We start from the raw sequence: 18,085 nt of genomic DNA, 5'->3' as shown, positions 1-18,085 counted from the left end.
CCTATGAACATCTGACACATCTGCGACACGAGTTGAATCAATCTTTATTGATGGTACAATTGGTGACACACAGAATCAATGGGCACAGAATATAAAATAAAACCAAAAAATCACAAACTGGCACCAAGCACACAACCAACAAGACAAACTGAACCTGTGGATGATTCATCAGCACTGAAAACATTTAGGCCAGTCCGCCTGCTTAACTTTGAGGTATATAAAGTTGTTCTCCCGCTGAGCTTTTGTAGAGGGGAAAAAAAACCCACACTAGTTTATGCATGTAGTAGTGTAGAGAGGAAATCATACTGTTCATGGATGTAAGAGAGAATCATACTCGCTCATGTAGAAAGTGTCCAGAGTCATGTCGGCCTGTGTAGAAATATCTAAGTAGATCTGATGAGCGCCTGTGTTAGAGAGCAGCTGCCTGATGCCTGTGCTGGATGTGTGTGCTGCTTTTGTAACGGTGTTCTTCCTGTGTGTTGCATTCCGAGCTACGCTGCTTTTGTAACAGTGTTTTTTTTTTTTTTTTAAATGGAGCGCTCTTATCAAAGGTTCTAATCGTGTCATAAGCTATGCCAAAAGGCATGAGGCTGGGTCAAGAGGCAGACTTTTGGCACTGACACCATTAAAACTCCCAAACAAGGTAAAAACCCAGGGGAGGGGGCTTTCCAGAGGGGACGATTAGATCCCAAGTGTATGATGGGCGTTCCAAAAAATAAGAGGCAGACCCAGATTAGAGAATAAAAGGAGGGAACTGAGAGCTGGACAAACCAGTCCTTGGCCGGTCGGAGACTCTGAGTTTTGCCTGTTTCGGGATTAAAACTCATTTGCATCCGAGTCCAGCTTCTAATCTGATTGTCGCTTCGTGGATCAGTTCTTTACCAGTAGAGTGGGAGAATTACAGACTGACGCTCGTGGGATCACCGATCAGCTCATCTGGCCCAGAGCAATACACCTGACTGGCGCCACGACACTTTTCATTCCTCGTAGGTGAAGATACAGTATCTGTTTACAAAATCCTAGATAACATGGACATAGAGAAGATTGGTGGTGCAGTGTTTCATTGAAGCTCCTCCAGGTTTCCCTAAAAAAGGCTGAAAACTCCGATTGAGATCTTCGATTTGCCAAAAGCCGTCTGTTATTTTGTTCATGTCCAACTTTATAAATATTTAGTTTTACTGATATTTTTGTGCACTTTCTGTACAGTACTTACAATATACAAAACCATCATTTTCGAATCAAACTATCTCACATTATTTATGTCCAAATCAAAGTTTCCTACTTTTTTAAGGTCGTAGTTTTTATGCGTTTCTTGAAAGAGGAGAGTTTCCTGACTCTTGCATTCCATAAACTACTTCCTGTCACTGTCACCTTTCAAATTATAGTGACTTTCTCTTTTTTCAAAACTTTCTTGGATGTTCCTTGGTAATAGGTTTTTATTGGTTTTATCCAAAACCTGAAGAATATTATAATGAACTATATCATGACATTTTAGTGACTTACATTTGATAAATAGAGGGTTTGATGGATCTATAGATCTAATATGTTATATTGTTTTCAGAGCCCTTATCAGATCGTTGTGTTTACATGAAGCTATCTAAATCTAATTATTGTTTTTTCCAAAAAATGTTCTTACTTTTTCCCTTTAACTCGTTTCTTTTTACCTTTTCCCCCCGTTGTTCCTATTAAAGAAAGAAAAAAAGGGAGAAAAAAATTAAAGAAGAAAAACAGAAATGTAATTAGTTATAGTCTATGTCAGTGGTTCCCTACAGCTCTATCTTCAGGGAACCACATTTTTACCATTCATATTAAGGCAGAAAGTCAACTTCTGGACACAAGCATTGGCAATGAAAAGAGCCGAACAGAGCCACAAGAACTTCTCCAGGTTTTTCATCGACGGTAATTTGTCACTTGCCAGTATGTACTTCTATATAAAAATATATATTCACTTTTTTTATGATTTGTTTGTCTGTTCCCAGTTGCAAACAGATCTTTCACAGTTAGAGCCTCTACCGGATTAATTGGCTTTTGCAAAAACAGACCTAAAGCGGTCAACTGTACCTGAGAAAGCAATAAATCTCCGACATTCACGACTGCCTACTTTTTCCTACATGTTCACTTTTAAAAATAATTTCACCACTGTGTGCGTTCAGGCGAGTTCTTCGATTCACATAACTCCTAAATTCAGGAATCTTTCTACGTCTGGCATTATTTCATACCCTTCACAAAAGGGCATTCATGTTGCTAGACATCAACCGAACGTCGACAGTTACACACACACGTACAGTACAAACACCGTGATGCTTCTGAAACATCGCAGCGTCCATATCGTCCATATTCTACTTTGTTTCACCAAAAAATAAACATTAAAAAATAAACCAGAAACGATGCAGACCAACAAAATGTGCAGACCGACTCAGAACAGGCGACTCATGGAGCCGCAAATGAAACGGTAACGTTGAGCCGGCGCCGTCTGCACCAGCTGCAGTACAACGACTCACCACCAGAGGTGCTAGTGCAAACCTGTCTGCAGGTAAGTTGTTGTATTACAGCTACAGAGTTTATTTGTTTATCTTTTTTTTTTTTTTAAATTAACAATTTTGTTGATGGGAGTAAATATATGTATAAATATAAATAGCTGTTTGTATGGGCACCAAAATTAGCACTCTAGTCTGCTAGTCCCATGGAGTCTGTCCTCAGTCCGCTCAGAAAAATATCGGATTAAAAAGTAAACACAACTTTGATCGGATCTCTTTCTAGTACTAATGAAAAGAAAAAAAAAAAAAAACTGTACTGAGGAGAAACTCGATGTGGCAGTGACTCACTACTGCCACCTAGCGTACGAAATGGCATTACTTTTATGTTCTTTAAATAATCATTTGAGAAAATAATAAATAATGACCATAATTAACAGTCTGAACAGTTTCAACATGTTTGGAGAAAAAGGCTCAATTCAATTTGGCAACAAGTCATCGTATGATGACGGGAAAAAAACTTTTTTTGTTGTTGTTTTTTTCTAATGTAGTGACGATTTCACACCATTTTAAGTGGATCGGATTATTGGAAGCTTTTAGGGTTTTGGCCTCTCTAATAATCTGATTGTTCTTCATTAACAATGTGCAGATAAAGTCTGAACGCTTCAAATACAGAGAGAAGAGTCACACTCCTTTATACAACTTGAACTTTCCTTGCTGAGCTAAGCGCAGGAGGACGCTGTACTCGTGTTGAGCGGGATGGACTCCGTTGACCGAGTTGCTGTTTTTGAGCGGCTGCCAGTAATGAGACCAGTTTCCTTCGTGGTCCGCGCCGAAACCAAACGCGTGGACCTGCGAAGACAAACGGCACACACACACACAATACTTAAACACACTTTCAATGCCTCTTCCCAGCAGCACGTTTCACCTTCAGTAGTTTTCAGTGGACAAACGCAGATCAAGCTGATTTGTTAAACATCCGCTGCAAACGAGACGAAGGCGAGTGGTTAAACCTACTCGACACTTTTCCTCTAATTGAACTACAAGAATCAACCAGTGAGGACACGTCAATGTTTCGTGTACGCACACACGCATTCATCCACCCCACACACACACACGCTCATGCACACACTCTCTGAAAAACACACACACAAAGTTGTCAAGCAAGGCCGGCGTCTGAGAAATCACGCCAGGGACGAGACCACCCGGGACAGGCAGCGCACAGAAAAGACGCCTACAGCGAGGCCCAAGCCTACAGTTGGCACGGGGGTGCACGGAAATATCAAAGTGATTCGGACGAAACTGGTGAGTGTCTTTGCCACTAAATTCACTCCTGATCTTGGTGCAGAGACACTGTCAGCTCATCTAAAGCATAGACTTGACCGTGATGTCACGTGTCAGCGCATGGACACTGCAAGCAACAGGTACGGCTCCTTTAAAGTGTGCGCTGAATGCAAGCCTAGATGACTACAGGCCTATTGCGCTTGCCGGTGCGGTATCGAAGGTACTGGAAAGGGTTCCTTTAGATCAAATCAATAAATATATTGGTACCGATGATAATCAGTTTGGTTTTAAATCCAAACATGGAACTGATCTCTGATCTTAAGCTTTGAAAGAAACTGGTGAAATTTACATGAGATAAAATGAATCTGTTCTTATAGGATTTATTGATGCTTCTAAGGCCTTTTGACTGTGTAAACCATGAAAAGCTGTATATGAAATTAAGTAAAAAGGGTGTGTACGCGCATGTGTGCGTGTGTGTGTGTCAGTGACTCATGCCAATCACACAACAAAGAAGAAACAGAAACTACCTGTGGCCACAATAGACTGCTAATCCTCACTGACATTTCATTGTCGGCAGCGACAGGCGCGGTTCAAACATTTTAAACTTTATATGTTTATTTGGTCACATAAAATATAAGAAATAACTCTTTAACTCGATGCTCCACCATTTGTTTTTCTCCCGCTGCTCACATGTTCAATACAGACATTTAAACTGAGAAGTTCTGTGACATAAATAAATTAAATGCAGACTCACTTGGTTTTAATTTCATGCACTAAATCATGAAATATGTGCAACTTTTGTCAGTTTTACACTCCTCCTATGGACAATAGTTTCAGTAAATTGTGTAAAATGGTGTTGCTATTTTATTTTTTGTGTAACCCTTGAAAAACCTTTAGAAGCATGAATTCCTACATGATGACAATAGATAAATAAATCCTTGTTTAATATGGGACGATGCTTCCATCTGCTGGTCTAATGCGAAATTACAGCTTCTTATGCACAAAATGAACAGAAGTCAAAGGAAGGTATGTGGGAATGTAGGAAAATTAAAACATTCTGGGAAGAGTTTGAAATGATTGTTGGAAACATTATGAATTGTAGTGTCCCCAAACTTTTCCTGCTGGGTTTATATTTAGAAGATCGTAGTTGCAATAGAAATGAAAGAACAATTATAAACGTCAGCGTGGTCAATGCAATGTCTGTGGTTTGGAGAGTCTTATAATGAAGGAGAATGCCAAAAGGTAAGACAGACGGCAAATTATGTTCTGCAAAAATATCAAGGGGAGGTGAAAAATAAGTCCTACGACACCAGCAACTTAATCAGTCATTTTGACCAGCAGCGTGAGCCCTCCTTAGTTTAACCCAGAGGTCTCCAACTTTTATCACCATCAAAGAGATGTTTTTTGTGATTTCTCCACCAAATCAAATTTACCTGGAGCATTTTGTTGCATGAATGAAGTTTCAATTACAGTTTAGGATGGAAAACATCTCATTACATTTTAAGCAGCCCCCCCCCCCCCCCTTCCCCACCAAGTAATTCTAATTTCAACCTTCTTCAGATGATTTCGTCATTTTGGAATAGAATAGAATAGAATAGAATAGAATAGAATATTGTCAAAATACAAAATAGAATCAAAATATAAAATTCAAGAGGGACAGCACAGAAACAAGCTTGAACATCAACTGAGATAGGATTTTAAAAAAGGACAGACAGACAGACAGACAGACAGACAGACAGACAGACAGACAGACAGACAGATAGATAGATAGATAGATAGATAGATAGATAGATAGATAGATAGATAGATAGATAGATAGATAGATAGATAGATAGATCACCACCACCAGAGTAAAAACAAATCTGAATTGTTTTAAATCAATCAGACATTACATACCACACCAAGCAGCCATACTGTGCATGCACTCAATGATATTCTCTCGCATATCGTATTGTCTGACAGTATGGGCTCAAGCGGCTCCTTCCATAACACAACACGTTGGGTCTTTATACAATCAAACTCTTAAAGTCCTGGATAAAAAAAACAATTAGGCGGCATCACTGTAAAGTCATCAAAAAGTATAATTTCGTGAGTTTCGAAAGTTTCATCGACCTCTGTTTTCTGAAATTAATCTTCAAATGCTTCCATGAGTCAGCACCAGAGCCACTCTCTGATTCTATCCAAAAACAGGGCAGCAGCAGAGTCACCAGGAGCTCGGTCACTAACAACTGTAAAATACCCCACCGAAAAACCACATTGGGACAAAAGGCATTCTCAATAAAAAGGTAGTCACGCCTGGAATGCAAAGCCAAACGAATTAAAAATGATAACAGGTAATTGTGAATCAGATATTTACTCTGTATTCTGTGTATTTCTGCTTGTCTGATGTATCTTGGTGTTGTTTGTACTGTTGTTTTCTCTTTTACCCTCTAAAAAGCCCTTCCAGGGACGAGAGTTGCAAATTAGTGTGGCGCTATATACTCTATGTGCAACACATCCGATTTTATCCATGTATATTGCACTGTCCCTGATAAATAAAAAATAAATAAATAAATAAAAAATAGATAGATAGATAGATAGATAGATAGATAGATAGATAGATAGATAGATAGATAGATAGATAGATAGATAGATATTAAGTAATTTTTGTGGTGTGCACCTTGAGGGAGGTTCTCCCAAGCAGAATGGAGTGGGTGTGTCGGTGACGTGCGGGGGTGTGTTGGTGATGGGGAGGTGTTAAAAGAGGAAGTGCTGTGACGCACAGGTAATGATGTTTGACAGGTGAACTGTCATGTGGCTGGAGGCAATAAAGAAAGCCGACTCGACTCCTTCGTCCGTCTCATCATTCTCAGCCTCCACATTGGTGACCCTGACGTGTTTCTTCCACCGGCGTTTCGGGAGCAGAGCCCACCGCTGCACGCCACCCTGCTCCTTCTCTGTGCAGGGAAACGCCAGACCCGGCGCTCGATAGCAGCTGTGAGCGCCGGGAACACCGGGAAGCTGCTGTTTATTAAAGACACTGTATCCGGGAGGCGTTTTCTCGTGGATACCGGAGCGCAGCGGAGCATCATCCCCGCCTCCTTCACCGACGTCGCGAGCGGCGTGAAAGGGCCGCCTCTGGATGCCGCTAACGGGACTCCCATCCGCACCTTTGGCACCAGGTTCGTGACTGTGGGATTCAATGGCTGTCAGTTCGGATGGGATTTTGTCATGGCTGCTGTGTCTGTGCCCATCCTGGGAGCAGATTTCCTGTGCGATCACGGACTATTAGTGGACATGTCGAATCACCGCCTGGTGCACGCCGTCTCGTTCTCCTCTTACTCCTGCACTTTGGGGAAGGGGGAGGCGGTATCCCTCGCCAATATCTTAGCTTCAGGGGATGTGTACCAGCAGCTTCTGGCTGAGTTTCCCGAACTGACGGTCCCTACCTTCTCAGCCTCCATTGTCAAGCATGGAGTGGAACATTATATCCCCACGACTGGGCCGCCGGTGTTTGCTCGCCCTCGCCGGCTGGATGCGGCTAAGCTGGCAATCGCTAAAGAAGAGTTTGCCATTATGGAACGGCTTGGGATTGTGCGGCGCTCTGACAGCCCCTGGGCCTCACCTTTGCACATGGTTCCGAAATCAGATGGAAGATGGAGGCCTTGTGGGGATTTCCGGCGCCTCAACAATATTACCGCACATGATCGGTACCCCGTTCCACACATCCAAGACTTTTCCGTCCATCTGACAGGAAAAGTGATTTTTTCCAAGGTGGATTTGGTAAGAGGCTACCACCAGGTACCAGTTCACCCGCAGCATGTGCCCAAGACTGCAGTGATCACGCCATTTGGACTTTTTGAGTTTTTGCGGATGCCGTTTGGACTAAAAGGTGCAGCACAAACATTCCAGCGCTTGATGGACTCCGTGTTAAGGGGACTGCCTTTCCTGTTCATATATCTGGATGACATCCTAGTGGCCAGCGCCTCACCTGCAGAGCACCTGTTACACCTGCGGCAGCTCTTTGAAAGACTTAATGAGCATGGGCTGATTGTGAACCCAGCGAAGTGTTGCTTTGGACTATCAGAAATTGAGTTTCTGGGCCACCATGTATCCTCACGGGGAGTGGTGCCCTTACCGGCTAAGGTGGAAGCGATCACTGCCTTTCCACGTCCGAGAACCATAAAGTCACTGCAGGAATTCCTGGGCATGGTGAACTTTTATAACCGCTTCATCGCACACGCAGCTCACCTAATGCGTCCCTTGTATGAAGTTCTGAGGGGCAAGAAGGCCAAGCAGGACGTGGACTGGTCCCCAGAAAGGATCCTGGCTTTCCAGAAGGCCAAGGTTGCGCTCTCCAACACTGCCATGCTCGCCCACCCATCTCCAACCGCACCGGTCGCACTCACCACCGATGCCTCGGACTACGCAGTGGGGGCAGTATGTGAACAGTGGGTGGCTGGAGCCTGGCAGCCTCTGGCATTCTTCAGCAAACAACTGCGTGACAATGAGAGGAAGTACAGCACGTTTGATAGAGAACTCTTGGCTCTTTTCCTCGCCATACGTCACTTTAGGTTTCTGTTGGAAGGCCGGCAGTTTACTGCTTTTGTGGACCATAAGCCCCTCACCTTCGCCATGTCCAAGACCTCGGAGCCCTGGTCTGGGCGGCAGCAGCGCCACCTCTCTGCCATTTCAGAGTTCACCACAGACATTCGGCATGTAGCTGGAAAAAACAATGCTGTGGCCGACTGCCTCTCCCGGGCACACGTGAACTCTGTGCACCTTGGAGTGGACTATGCTGCCATGGCCAGCGACCAGCTGACTGACTGTGACATCCAGGCCTACAGGACAGCCACCACAGGGTTACGGCTGCAGGATGTGGTCTTCCAGGACAGTGGGACCACACTCCTGTGTGACGTGTCTACGGGACAGCCCCGCCCCATGGTACCTGCTGGCTGGCGATGGCAGGTTTTTGATGCGGTTCATGCTCTATCGCATCCGGGTGTAAGAGCATCCGTGAAGCTGGTGGGGGCAAAGTTCGTCTGGCCGGGCCTCAAGAAGGATGTCAGGAGCTGGGCGGCCTCCTGTGTGGCGTGTCAGCGGTCCAAGGTACACCGTCACACCAAGGCTCCCCTGGAGCCGTTCCTTATCCCTGAGAGGAGGTTCGATCATGTGCATCTGGACTTGGTGGGTCCACTTCCTCCCTCTCAAGGCTTCACTCACCTCCTCACTATGGTGGACAGGACCACTAGGTGGCCGGAGGTGATTCCTCTGGCATCGACGACGTCTGCGGAGGTGGCACGCGCCTTCATATCCACCTGGGTGGCCCGGTTCGGCACGCCGTTGGACGTCACTTCGGACAGAGGCTCCCAGTTCACCTCAGAGCTGTGGACAGAGGTGGCTAAAGGCCTGGGGGTGCAGCTACACCGGACGACGGCTTTCAACCCTCAAGCCAATGGACTGTGTGAGCGTTTCCATCGCACGATGAAGGCCGCTCTCCGAGCCACCCTCACTGACAGCAACTGGGTCGACCGACTGCCGTGGGTCATGTTGGGCCTGCGATCGGCCTCGAAGGAAGATCTCCACTCGTCATCTGCAGAGCTGGTGTTTGGTCAGCCTCTGCGGGTCCCCGGAGAGTTCCTGCCAGAACCATCAGAACCCTGGTTGGTTACAGCAAGGCGGCCAGTCTTCAAGGAGCCGGCCCGCATGTTCAACCCGGTTCCAGCTCATCACTGTCTGCCCCGGTCCTATTTCCCGAAGAACCTGATGGCAGCCGAATATGTGTTCATTCGACATGACGCTCATCGTTCCCCACTTCAGCCGCCATATGACGGCCCGTTTCACGTCCTCGAGGCAGGGCCGAAGAACTTTGTGGTGGACATGGGGGGTAGGCATGTCCGGGTTTCAGTGGACCGTCTGAAACCTGCCCATGTCATGCCAGAGCAGCCAGTGGAGGTGGCGCAACCCCCGAGACGTGGGCGCCCCCCTAAGTCATCAGCTCCTGCAATGTCCCCTGCACCTGCCTTAACCCCGGTGCCGGTACTTGCACCTACTCCATTGGAGGTGCAACGCAGCCGTTTTGGTCGGGTGCTAAGACCTCCCAAAAGGGACTAAAAAAGAGAAAAAACAAGCAAACATTTTTTTTGGTGCGTATTTTTGTTTTTTTGATAGTAGTACCATTCTGATTGTTCGGGGGGGGCCTGTGTGGTGTGCACCTTGAGGGAGGTTCTCCCAAGCAGAATGGAGTGGGTGTGTCGGTGACGTGCGGGGGTGTGTTGGTGATGGGGAGGTGTTAAAAGAGGAAGTGCTGTGACGCACAGGTAATGATGTTTGACAGGTGAACTGTCATGTGGCTGGAGGCAATAAAGAAAGCCGACTCGACTCCTTCGTCCGTCTCATCATTCTCAGCCTCCACATTTTACATATTCATGTGCACAAGAGACTCACATAAGAACAGAAAGGATGAAATTAACCAAACACATCAAACACTATTTACAGGGAGGAGTTATAGAGTATTATGGCCACAGAAAGGAAGGAAGGATATCTTGGCTATTTTAGATCTGTTCTAAATAATTTGTCTTGTTTTTTGTCTTCTTCCATTTTTAAGCTTTTTCCCTTTTAGAAATTCTATTAATTCTGACATTCCCCCCCCCCATTTTAGTTATTGTGGTTTTTATAAACCCTATTTTTAATCCAAGAGATAAAGGTAATTTTAAAAGTGACTCTGCTGTGTAAATAAAATTACAAATAAGATAAATTATCTATATGATAATTTATTATAATAATATTTTGGTAGTAGTTTAAGTATTCCCGTGGGCTCACCACCCGCAGGAAAGGTTCTTAATCGGTGCTATGTGATCTGGGTGACAGTGCTCAGACTGCCACCCCCGCAACCCGGAAACGGATAAGCGGGAGAAAATGGATGGATGGATGGATGGATGGATGGATGGATGGATGGATGGATGGATGGATAGTAGTTTAAGTATAATTTTGTGAAAGCTTCAGGGAGCCACTGCAAAAGGACCAAAGACCTCTGGGTTTACTGCTCGGCAGGTGTGTGCCAAATGTGTTTTTCTCTCACTTGAAAGTAAACAGAAAGTTAAATAACAAAGAGTTGTGGTTGAGGTAAACTGAAAAAGAAAAGTTGACCAGGTGTGTCTTTATTGAGGATAATTGCTTCAACTGCTCCCCCCCTACTAATAAACAGAAATCCCTATTTCCATTTCCTGTTCAAACACTGTAAAGTTTTATTGATGCCAAACCCTAAAAGAATCAGCAGGTAGGGTGATGAGCAATTTCCAGCACACTTACACCCCTCCACAACAAAAGACCAATATACTTCAGGGGCTGACGAGAAGTGACAAATACTTCTTTCACACATCCGGATTTAGAGCACTGAAATCAAAAGATTTCACAAGAGAAGAAAGATCGTACCGACATGTGAACTCACCTCATCACAAAAGTGCAGAGCAAGGATGAGAGTCATGAAGCCGGTGGACGAGTACCGCCCCTTCTTGTCCAGCCAGAAGTCGTGGACGTGCCTCATGAACGCCGGGTTGACGACCATCACCTGTCAGGACTCACAATGAGCCTTCACGCTTATTTTTAACCAACAACTTCCCTTGCAGACCAAAAACAAAACCAGTTTATCTGCGTTTTAAACGATACTCACCAACGTTTTGTTTGCCTGAATCTTTGATCTGACTGTTGTATAAGACCTGTGGGAATACATCATATTTTAGAACAATTCGTGTCGTTGTTCCATTTTGGCTCGTTTTTGTTCCATTTTCACTCGTTGTTACATTTTGGCTCATTACTTTCGGCTCGTTGTTACATTGTGGCTCGTTGTTGTTACATCTTCCCTCGTTGTTACATTTTGGCTCATTACTTTCGGCTCGTTGTTACATTGTGACTCGTTACTTTCGGCTCGTTGTTACATTTTGGCTCGTTGTTGTTACATCTTCCCTCGTTGTTACATTTTGGCTCGTTGTTGTTACATCTTCCCTCGTTGTTACATTTTGGCTCGTTGTTGTTACATCTTCCCTCGTTGTTACACTTTGGCTCGTTGTTTCATTTTCACTCGTTGTTACATTTTGGCTTGTTGTTGTTACATTTTGGCTCATTACTTTCAGCTCGTTGTTACATTTTGGTTCTTTGCTGTTACATTGTGGCTCGTTGTTGCTTCATTTTGGCTCGTTCCATTTTGGCTCATTGTTACATTTTGGCTTGTTGTTACACTGTGGCTCATTGTTGTTACATTGTGGCTCACTGTTGTTACATTTTGGCTCATTGTTGTTACATTGTGGCTCATTGTTGTTACATTGTGGCTCATTGTTGTTACATTTTGGCTCGTTGTTGTTACATTTTGGCTCATTGTTGTTACATTGTGGCTCATTGTTACATTTTGGCTCGTTGTTGTGACATTTTTGCTTGTTTTTACATATCGGACTCGAACAGGCTCTAAATGTCTCTGTGTTTTCCCTGTGATGATCCATGTCTTTTCCAAGGTGTACCCTGCCTTTGGCCACAGTTAGCTGGGAGCAACTTTCGCCCCCTGCAATGCTCAGTTGAATAAAGTAGTATAAAAGAATGGATGGACGAATTCAGATCTGATACTCACCTCCCATTGAACCCCGTTGAAAGAGCCTTTATGAGCCACTGGAGATCCAGCAACTTGAATGGAAACAACACGAGATGAGTATGGCTTTCTAAATCCGAGGCACTCTCTGGGTACAGAGCTCGATGAGTCGTCTTGGTTCCGATGTCTTCTTCATAGCCTTTTGTCGGACCGAAGTTCATTCTCCAAGCAAAGAAGGAACCATTTTATGTTAAATTTGTTTTGACAAAAAGACAGAACTTATAAAATACGTTTAGCAGGTTTTTACCTTATGACGACTTCTTGTGAATCTATCATCTTTCCATAGCGGGATCCCTTCAGATTATTTGAGTTTCCCACCACGGCGCATGTCCTGCAGCGGTCCGGACTGGGTTTTACCAGATCTGGATTGGCTGGGAACATCTGAAATAGGCTCTTCACTGTAGCTCGATAAGTGTCGAGGCTGCATCTTTCCAACTGCAGGTGCTAATAGACGTATCAAACAAAATCTGTTAGACAATTACATACAAAGCACCTCATTTTGAGTTCCAGGTAAATAATGAATAAGAAGCGACGGAACTTGCCTTCCACCAGTTAAAATTATCCTCTGAGAGACTGTATGCATTTGTCAAAAATGGTTGTGTAAAAATCGAGCGATGCTTGGACAACTGTTGGTCCTCTGTTAAACATTTCGCGCAAGAACACAAACTCTTGTTTTTCGAGGAGTCGGACCACAGAGGGACAAAAGACTCCGAGTTCAACTTCCGCACCTGGAACCAGTCAAAGGAAAACATATAATATGTTCTGGAAAGCACTCCGATCCCAGTGAAACACAGCAGAATAATGAAGAGCTTCACTCTGGTCATCATCCTGGACGCTTCAGCGGCACACAGCTCGGACCTGGAGGCAGCAGACAGAAGGGTGGAGGTGTTTACCCAAGATGGTCTACACGTCACGGTCGTTGGCTGATCGCAGCTGGAGATAGAAGAACAGTGAGAGGGGAAATTTCAAGAGTGAGCTTCGATACTCTAAAATATCTTCACAGTAAATATGGTTTGAAAGGCGTTTCTCAGTTATTTATGCCAAAAGCTAAAGAAGGAAATGGAAATTTTTGATTGGGAGTCAAACCAGGAAACAACTCAAATATTGACTGCAGAAGATCCTTTATTCATTTGGATGAATCATTGTTTGCACTCTTGGAAATCAACGGTGAGACATTGTCCAAACAATGTCGGGAAGGAGATTAGAAGCTTCTGCTTCAGCCTTTACCTTTTTCAGGCTTCTACTGAGTTCGGTCTGTATGTTGTTGATATTCATGCAGATGAATTGAAGGATACAAACACTCATTTTTCTGTCCTTTGGAATAAGAAGTGGCCTTTCTCCTAAAACTACACACCACGAAAAACATTTTCCCAATCAAGCTGAACTATACTTCCCTTCAACGGGATTGGGATTTGGTGCACGTAATTGGATTTTGCTTTTCTCATCTTGAATAAATAGAATGGTCAATCCACCTTCAATACACAGACTGACTCCGTAGACATTTTACCTGTGTGCTGTGCTGAAGGATTGATTGAGGAACAAATACTGCTGGTACAACAAAGCCCGAGGCTGGAAAAAGATGATTTGAACGTAGGCCAGTTCTAAGGAAGTTGTACCCAGTATTTGTTCCTCTTGGAGGCTTTGCCTGATCTGAGATTCACCGAAACGTTTGGAGTCGAGCAAAATTCTGTCAGGCATGAGCAGCTGGCAGGTAAAGTAATCCTCACGTTTACACGTTTACCTTAGTCACCAAGCGACCGCACTGCGTTCGTCTTCTGTTTCCAATATGACAGCCGCCGCAAAAACCACCAACGTGTTCTCCCGAATAAGTAGCGCAGGATCTTTTAGATCCCAGTCACTGTCGGTCAGATCGCACATACTCAGTGTCATCAAAGTTCTTTTTTTTACCTGATTCTGAAGGGTCCTTTTTTTTTTTTTCTTTCTTTAAGATAAAACTTTTGTCTTTGCTAAAAACTCGTCCCGGTGGGTGTAAAAACGCCTGCGAAGTCACTGCCGGCTTTGATCCCGAATGTTTCCATTGACCTTTGGAGGAACTCAAAGGTTCATTTTGTTTAAAATATTCACATCTGTGCTGCAGGGAGTCGGTAGAGGTGTCAGCTCTGCATTATGAATGTCGGGGTAAACCCAATCCGCTTCTGCGTCCCAACATAAGACGTCAGGTGACGGCGGAGGGGACACGGCCAGCTGAGAACCAGAGGCAGGGGGAGATGGATGGGTTAATAAAACATCAGACTAAGTTTAAACGTTTGACATTTCTGAATGGGGATAAGAAAGACTCGTTACGCCACGTTTTCAAGTGAAAATAGAAAACTTTTGTTGTGTTTTGGGTGCTTGTTGACACCACAACGCCGCATGGAGCCACTGAAAATGCAACTTTTTTTAAAAAGTCTCCATGTAAACGGAGGAAAACGCTGCTTTTCTGAAAGACTGACGCCACATGTGACGATCATAGAAATCATTCTGTCAAATCAAATCAGATCAAGCTTTATTTATATAGCACTTTTCATACAAAGGTTGGAGCACAAAGTGCTTCACATACTAGAAAAAGAAAAAGAAAAACACACACATCCACGCACGCACACGACCACACACGTGCACACACACCACCAACCCCAACTGCCCGTAACAAAATATAAAAACGGATGTAAGGATGGCCGGGCACCAATAATGAAGAAAGACCGTTTCTATGTTTGCAGAGTACTGTTCTCGGCGTGTTTAGGGAATCACTAGGTTCAATGAATAGATAAATAAAAATAGGAGGGTTTATTACATGAAAACAGCACCCACTAGTGGTCCCACATGGAAACGACCGCATTTTTAAAACATCGCTGTCTCAACGCGAAACTACGGTGGCCAAATGGAGCCGACGCCACAACGCACATGCAAAACCTGTGCAGCAGCAGAGTCTCATTTAACAGGACGTTTCTTCCATTCGTCCATTGTTGGGTAAAGTGTCAGGAATTCACACTGAGGTCATGAATTTTCATGTCTGTTTGAAGCAGGGGTGTCAATTATTCATCAATACCAGCCCACCAAAGGGTCAAATCCAGCCAGGATGACATTGGGACATGTAATAATTACAAAGACTGGAATTTGTCCATAAAATATGACTTGTGGAGCAAATCTATTCATTGATTTACAGAGGATTGCATGTTTCATCTTATCTTATCACACGACTGTTTTACTATTACTCCACCTTATATTACTATTACGACTAAATGGAAAACCGAGAGACCCAGTGTTTTACTCATCTGGGTTGAATGATGTAAAAGAGAAAATAATCTAACTATTTCCCAGATGTAATTGAATGACGGTCTAATGTCAATAGTGAAAACATAGTGAATTATATATTGGAAAATTAAAACTTTATAGAAGATGAATGGGTGGATTATACACGCTATCATTTACATATGAGACACATGAAGATATAAAACTAGTCTTTTGTTTGATTATATTTTCAATGCATGTACAAGGTATGCTTCATATCAAACTATATTATTATGATTAAAATTATGACTTTGGATGTTGTTGGAGAGAGAATCTGTCATTTGATCCCTGTAAAAATGTTGGTTATGAATAGAATTCACCACTTCAACTGAAACAAAGTGGCATTTTTGAAGAGTTCCTGTGCAGAGAATTCACTTCTACATTTGCGTAAAAAAACTGACTTTGTAAAATATATAATCTTAGTCAACCTATGAATAAATTCAATGTTGGAGGACTCAAATAAATAAAATACGCAGCGGTGTTGTCGTCACGGCCAGCTAACCCGAGACCACGTCTAGACCCAGACCATGAAAATGAAGTTTTGAGATTCTCCAACATGACCACAGTACGTCAGAAAGACGCCGTGCAGCTCTTCACCCGTACAGCCTATAACCTATAACCTAGCTGCTCTCCTATAGCTGTTGCATTTTGCGTGTTGTTGTGACAAAGACACCCGTCAATGTCGTCCGACTCGTCCAACCACTTTTTCCTGCAAATACAACAAGTGACTATTTCTATTGTCAGACACAACACAACGGCGATTTGGGTATGTTTAGGTGAGGCTCCATTTTCTAAATGGGACGCTACTGTATGTTTCTGTAAAATCCAAGCTTTCAACTACTTCCTTTTGTTAGATAAGTCAGCTTTGTGAGCAGGTATTGTGGGAAAACCACAAGGGTTTGTTGGGGTGTCGTTACTGATCTCCTTAACCACTGTGGCTTCTGTTTATGTTGAATGTTTGTGCTGACTGAGGGCTTTGAGGAAGACAAACAACGAAGGATCTCAAACTGTTGAAAAAAAGAGACATTTAAATGTCCAACATGAGGATTATTCACTGATTCCCAACCACAGTGTACAAATCAGCAGCGGTAGAAAAGCCACATAAACCAACATCTCTTTAAAGCTACTCCACCAGTAAAAATATTCAACATTTATTTCACATAAAATTGATCACTTATGCACAGAGAATAAACTAACACTGTTAATGTTTTACTAACTGATGTCATCTTGGGAAACCTGCCACGACGAATATCAAAGATGGCACCGCTCCAGGGCAAATATCCACATTTGACCGATTCAGCCAGAAAAAATCCAGACTTTTTTCAAAGAAAGAGTATTTAAGCCACGAGAATAGGCTTAAATGTTGTGAAACGGATCGTTAATAGTGTTTCTAGTGCAAAGCGAGATCTGGAGAGATCGAGTGAACAGACAGGGTGTTGCTTCATCAATCTTTGGGCATTTCCATGACGCTGAGATGTCAAGAATCCCGGGTTTCCACAGTGTAAATGCTGTAAATACCAGTTTGTCCGAGAGTGATGACGAATTTTCTTCAGAAAGGTTTTAGACGAATTAGAGATGGACATCAACAACTGAAACTGGCTCCTAAATTTTTCATTTTTCCCCATGTGGATTCTGGTAGAGGAACTTTAAATACAAAAAAAACCCTCCTAATAAAAAAATCAATCAATCAAGAAAAACACCAATTTTTTTATCATATAAATTTCAAATTTGTATTTGATGTTTTCAAAATGATGAAGTCTGAAAGTTCCCATTCATGAAAACAACATTTTAAGAGGACAACACAGACAAATAAATAGTTTTGATTTGATTCCTTCGGGAGTTTGAAGAAAAGGAGGAAATAGGTCCATTAGTGGCTACAATCAAATAAGCAGGGTTAAAATTATCTATCTATCTATCTATCTATCTATCTATCTATCTATCTATCTATCTATCTATCTATCTATCTATCTATCTATCTACATACTTACTGTAAACAAACACCATCCTTTATTAATGATATTATTAATACACAGATTGTATAAATTTAAAACGTTTGAATAAGTTGGTATGAATACAAATGGGTACTTTTTTTAATGTTAGGTGGATACGGTACCCAAAAGAAGCCAATATATAGAAGTTATGTATTTAAAAGAAATTGTGGTGAAACTATTTTAAAAAGTAGTTTCCCCCGGTCTCAGTCTTTCCACACTTCATCTTTAGTTTGCGCCCCACGTGTTGATCGTGTTTCCCTGGACGCGTCTTGTACGTAATCATTTTCTCACCGTATTGCGGGTGAACGAGCCCTTCTGGTCCGTCCGTCCGTGACCGGAGGGAGCCTGATCCTCGTGCGCTCCGCCGCTCGGTGCCCGACGGCGTCTCACCTGAGCGCAAGGTGAGCCCGCGACACCTGGTCACAAAAGAG

The 18,085-nt window shown here is 43.3% G+C and overlaps 1 protein-coding gene across 1 annotated transcript; it reads right to left on the bottom strand.

Annotated features, from left to right (window-relative positions):
* Window positions 1-28: 28 nt before the first annotated feature.
* Window positions 29-18,036, bottom strand: LOC308123001 (CMP-N-acetylneuraminate-beta-galactosamide-alpha-2,3-sialyltransferase 1-like). The gene is made up of 7 exons (XM_080485215.1): window positions 17,946-18,036; window positions 12,918-13,233; window positions 12,623-12,819; window positions 12,358-12,537; window positions 11,410-11,455; window positions 11,188-11,307; window positions 29-3,326 (listed from the first exon to the last, which is right to left on the bottom strand). The coding sequence occupies exons 2-7, from the start codon at window positions 13,200-13,202 to the stop codon at window positions 3,159-3,161; spliced, it is 996 nt and encodes a 331-aa protein (XP_080341341.1). The 5' UTR covers window positions 13,203-13,233; window positions 17,946-18,036; the 3' UTR covers window positions 29-3,158.
* Between the last annotated feature and the right edge of the window lie 49 nt (window positions 18,037-18,085).

The sequence above is a fragment of the Lipophrys pholis genome, assembly GCF_963383615.2.
Source record: "Lipophrys pholis genome assembly, chromosome: 17".
NCBI lineage: Eukaryota > Metazoa > Chordata > Actinopteri > Blenniiformes > Blenniidae > Lipophrys > Lipophrys pholis.
This window is presented reverse-complemented; position numbering and strand designations above follow the sequence as displayed.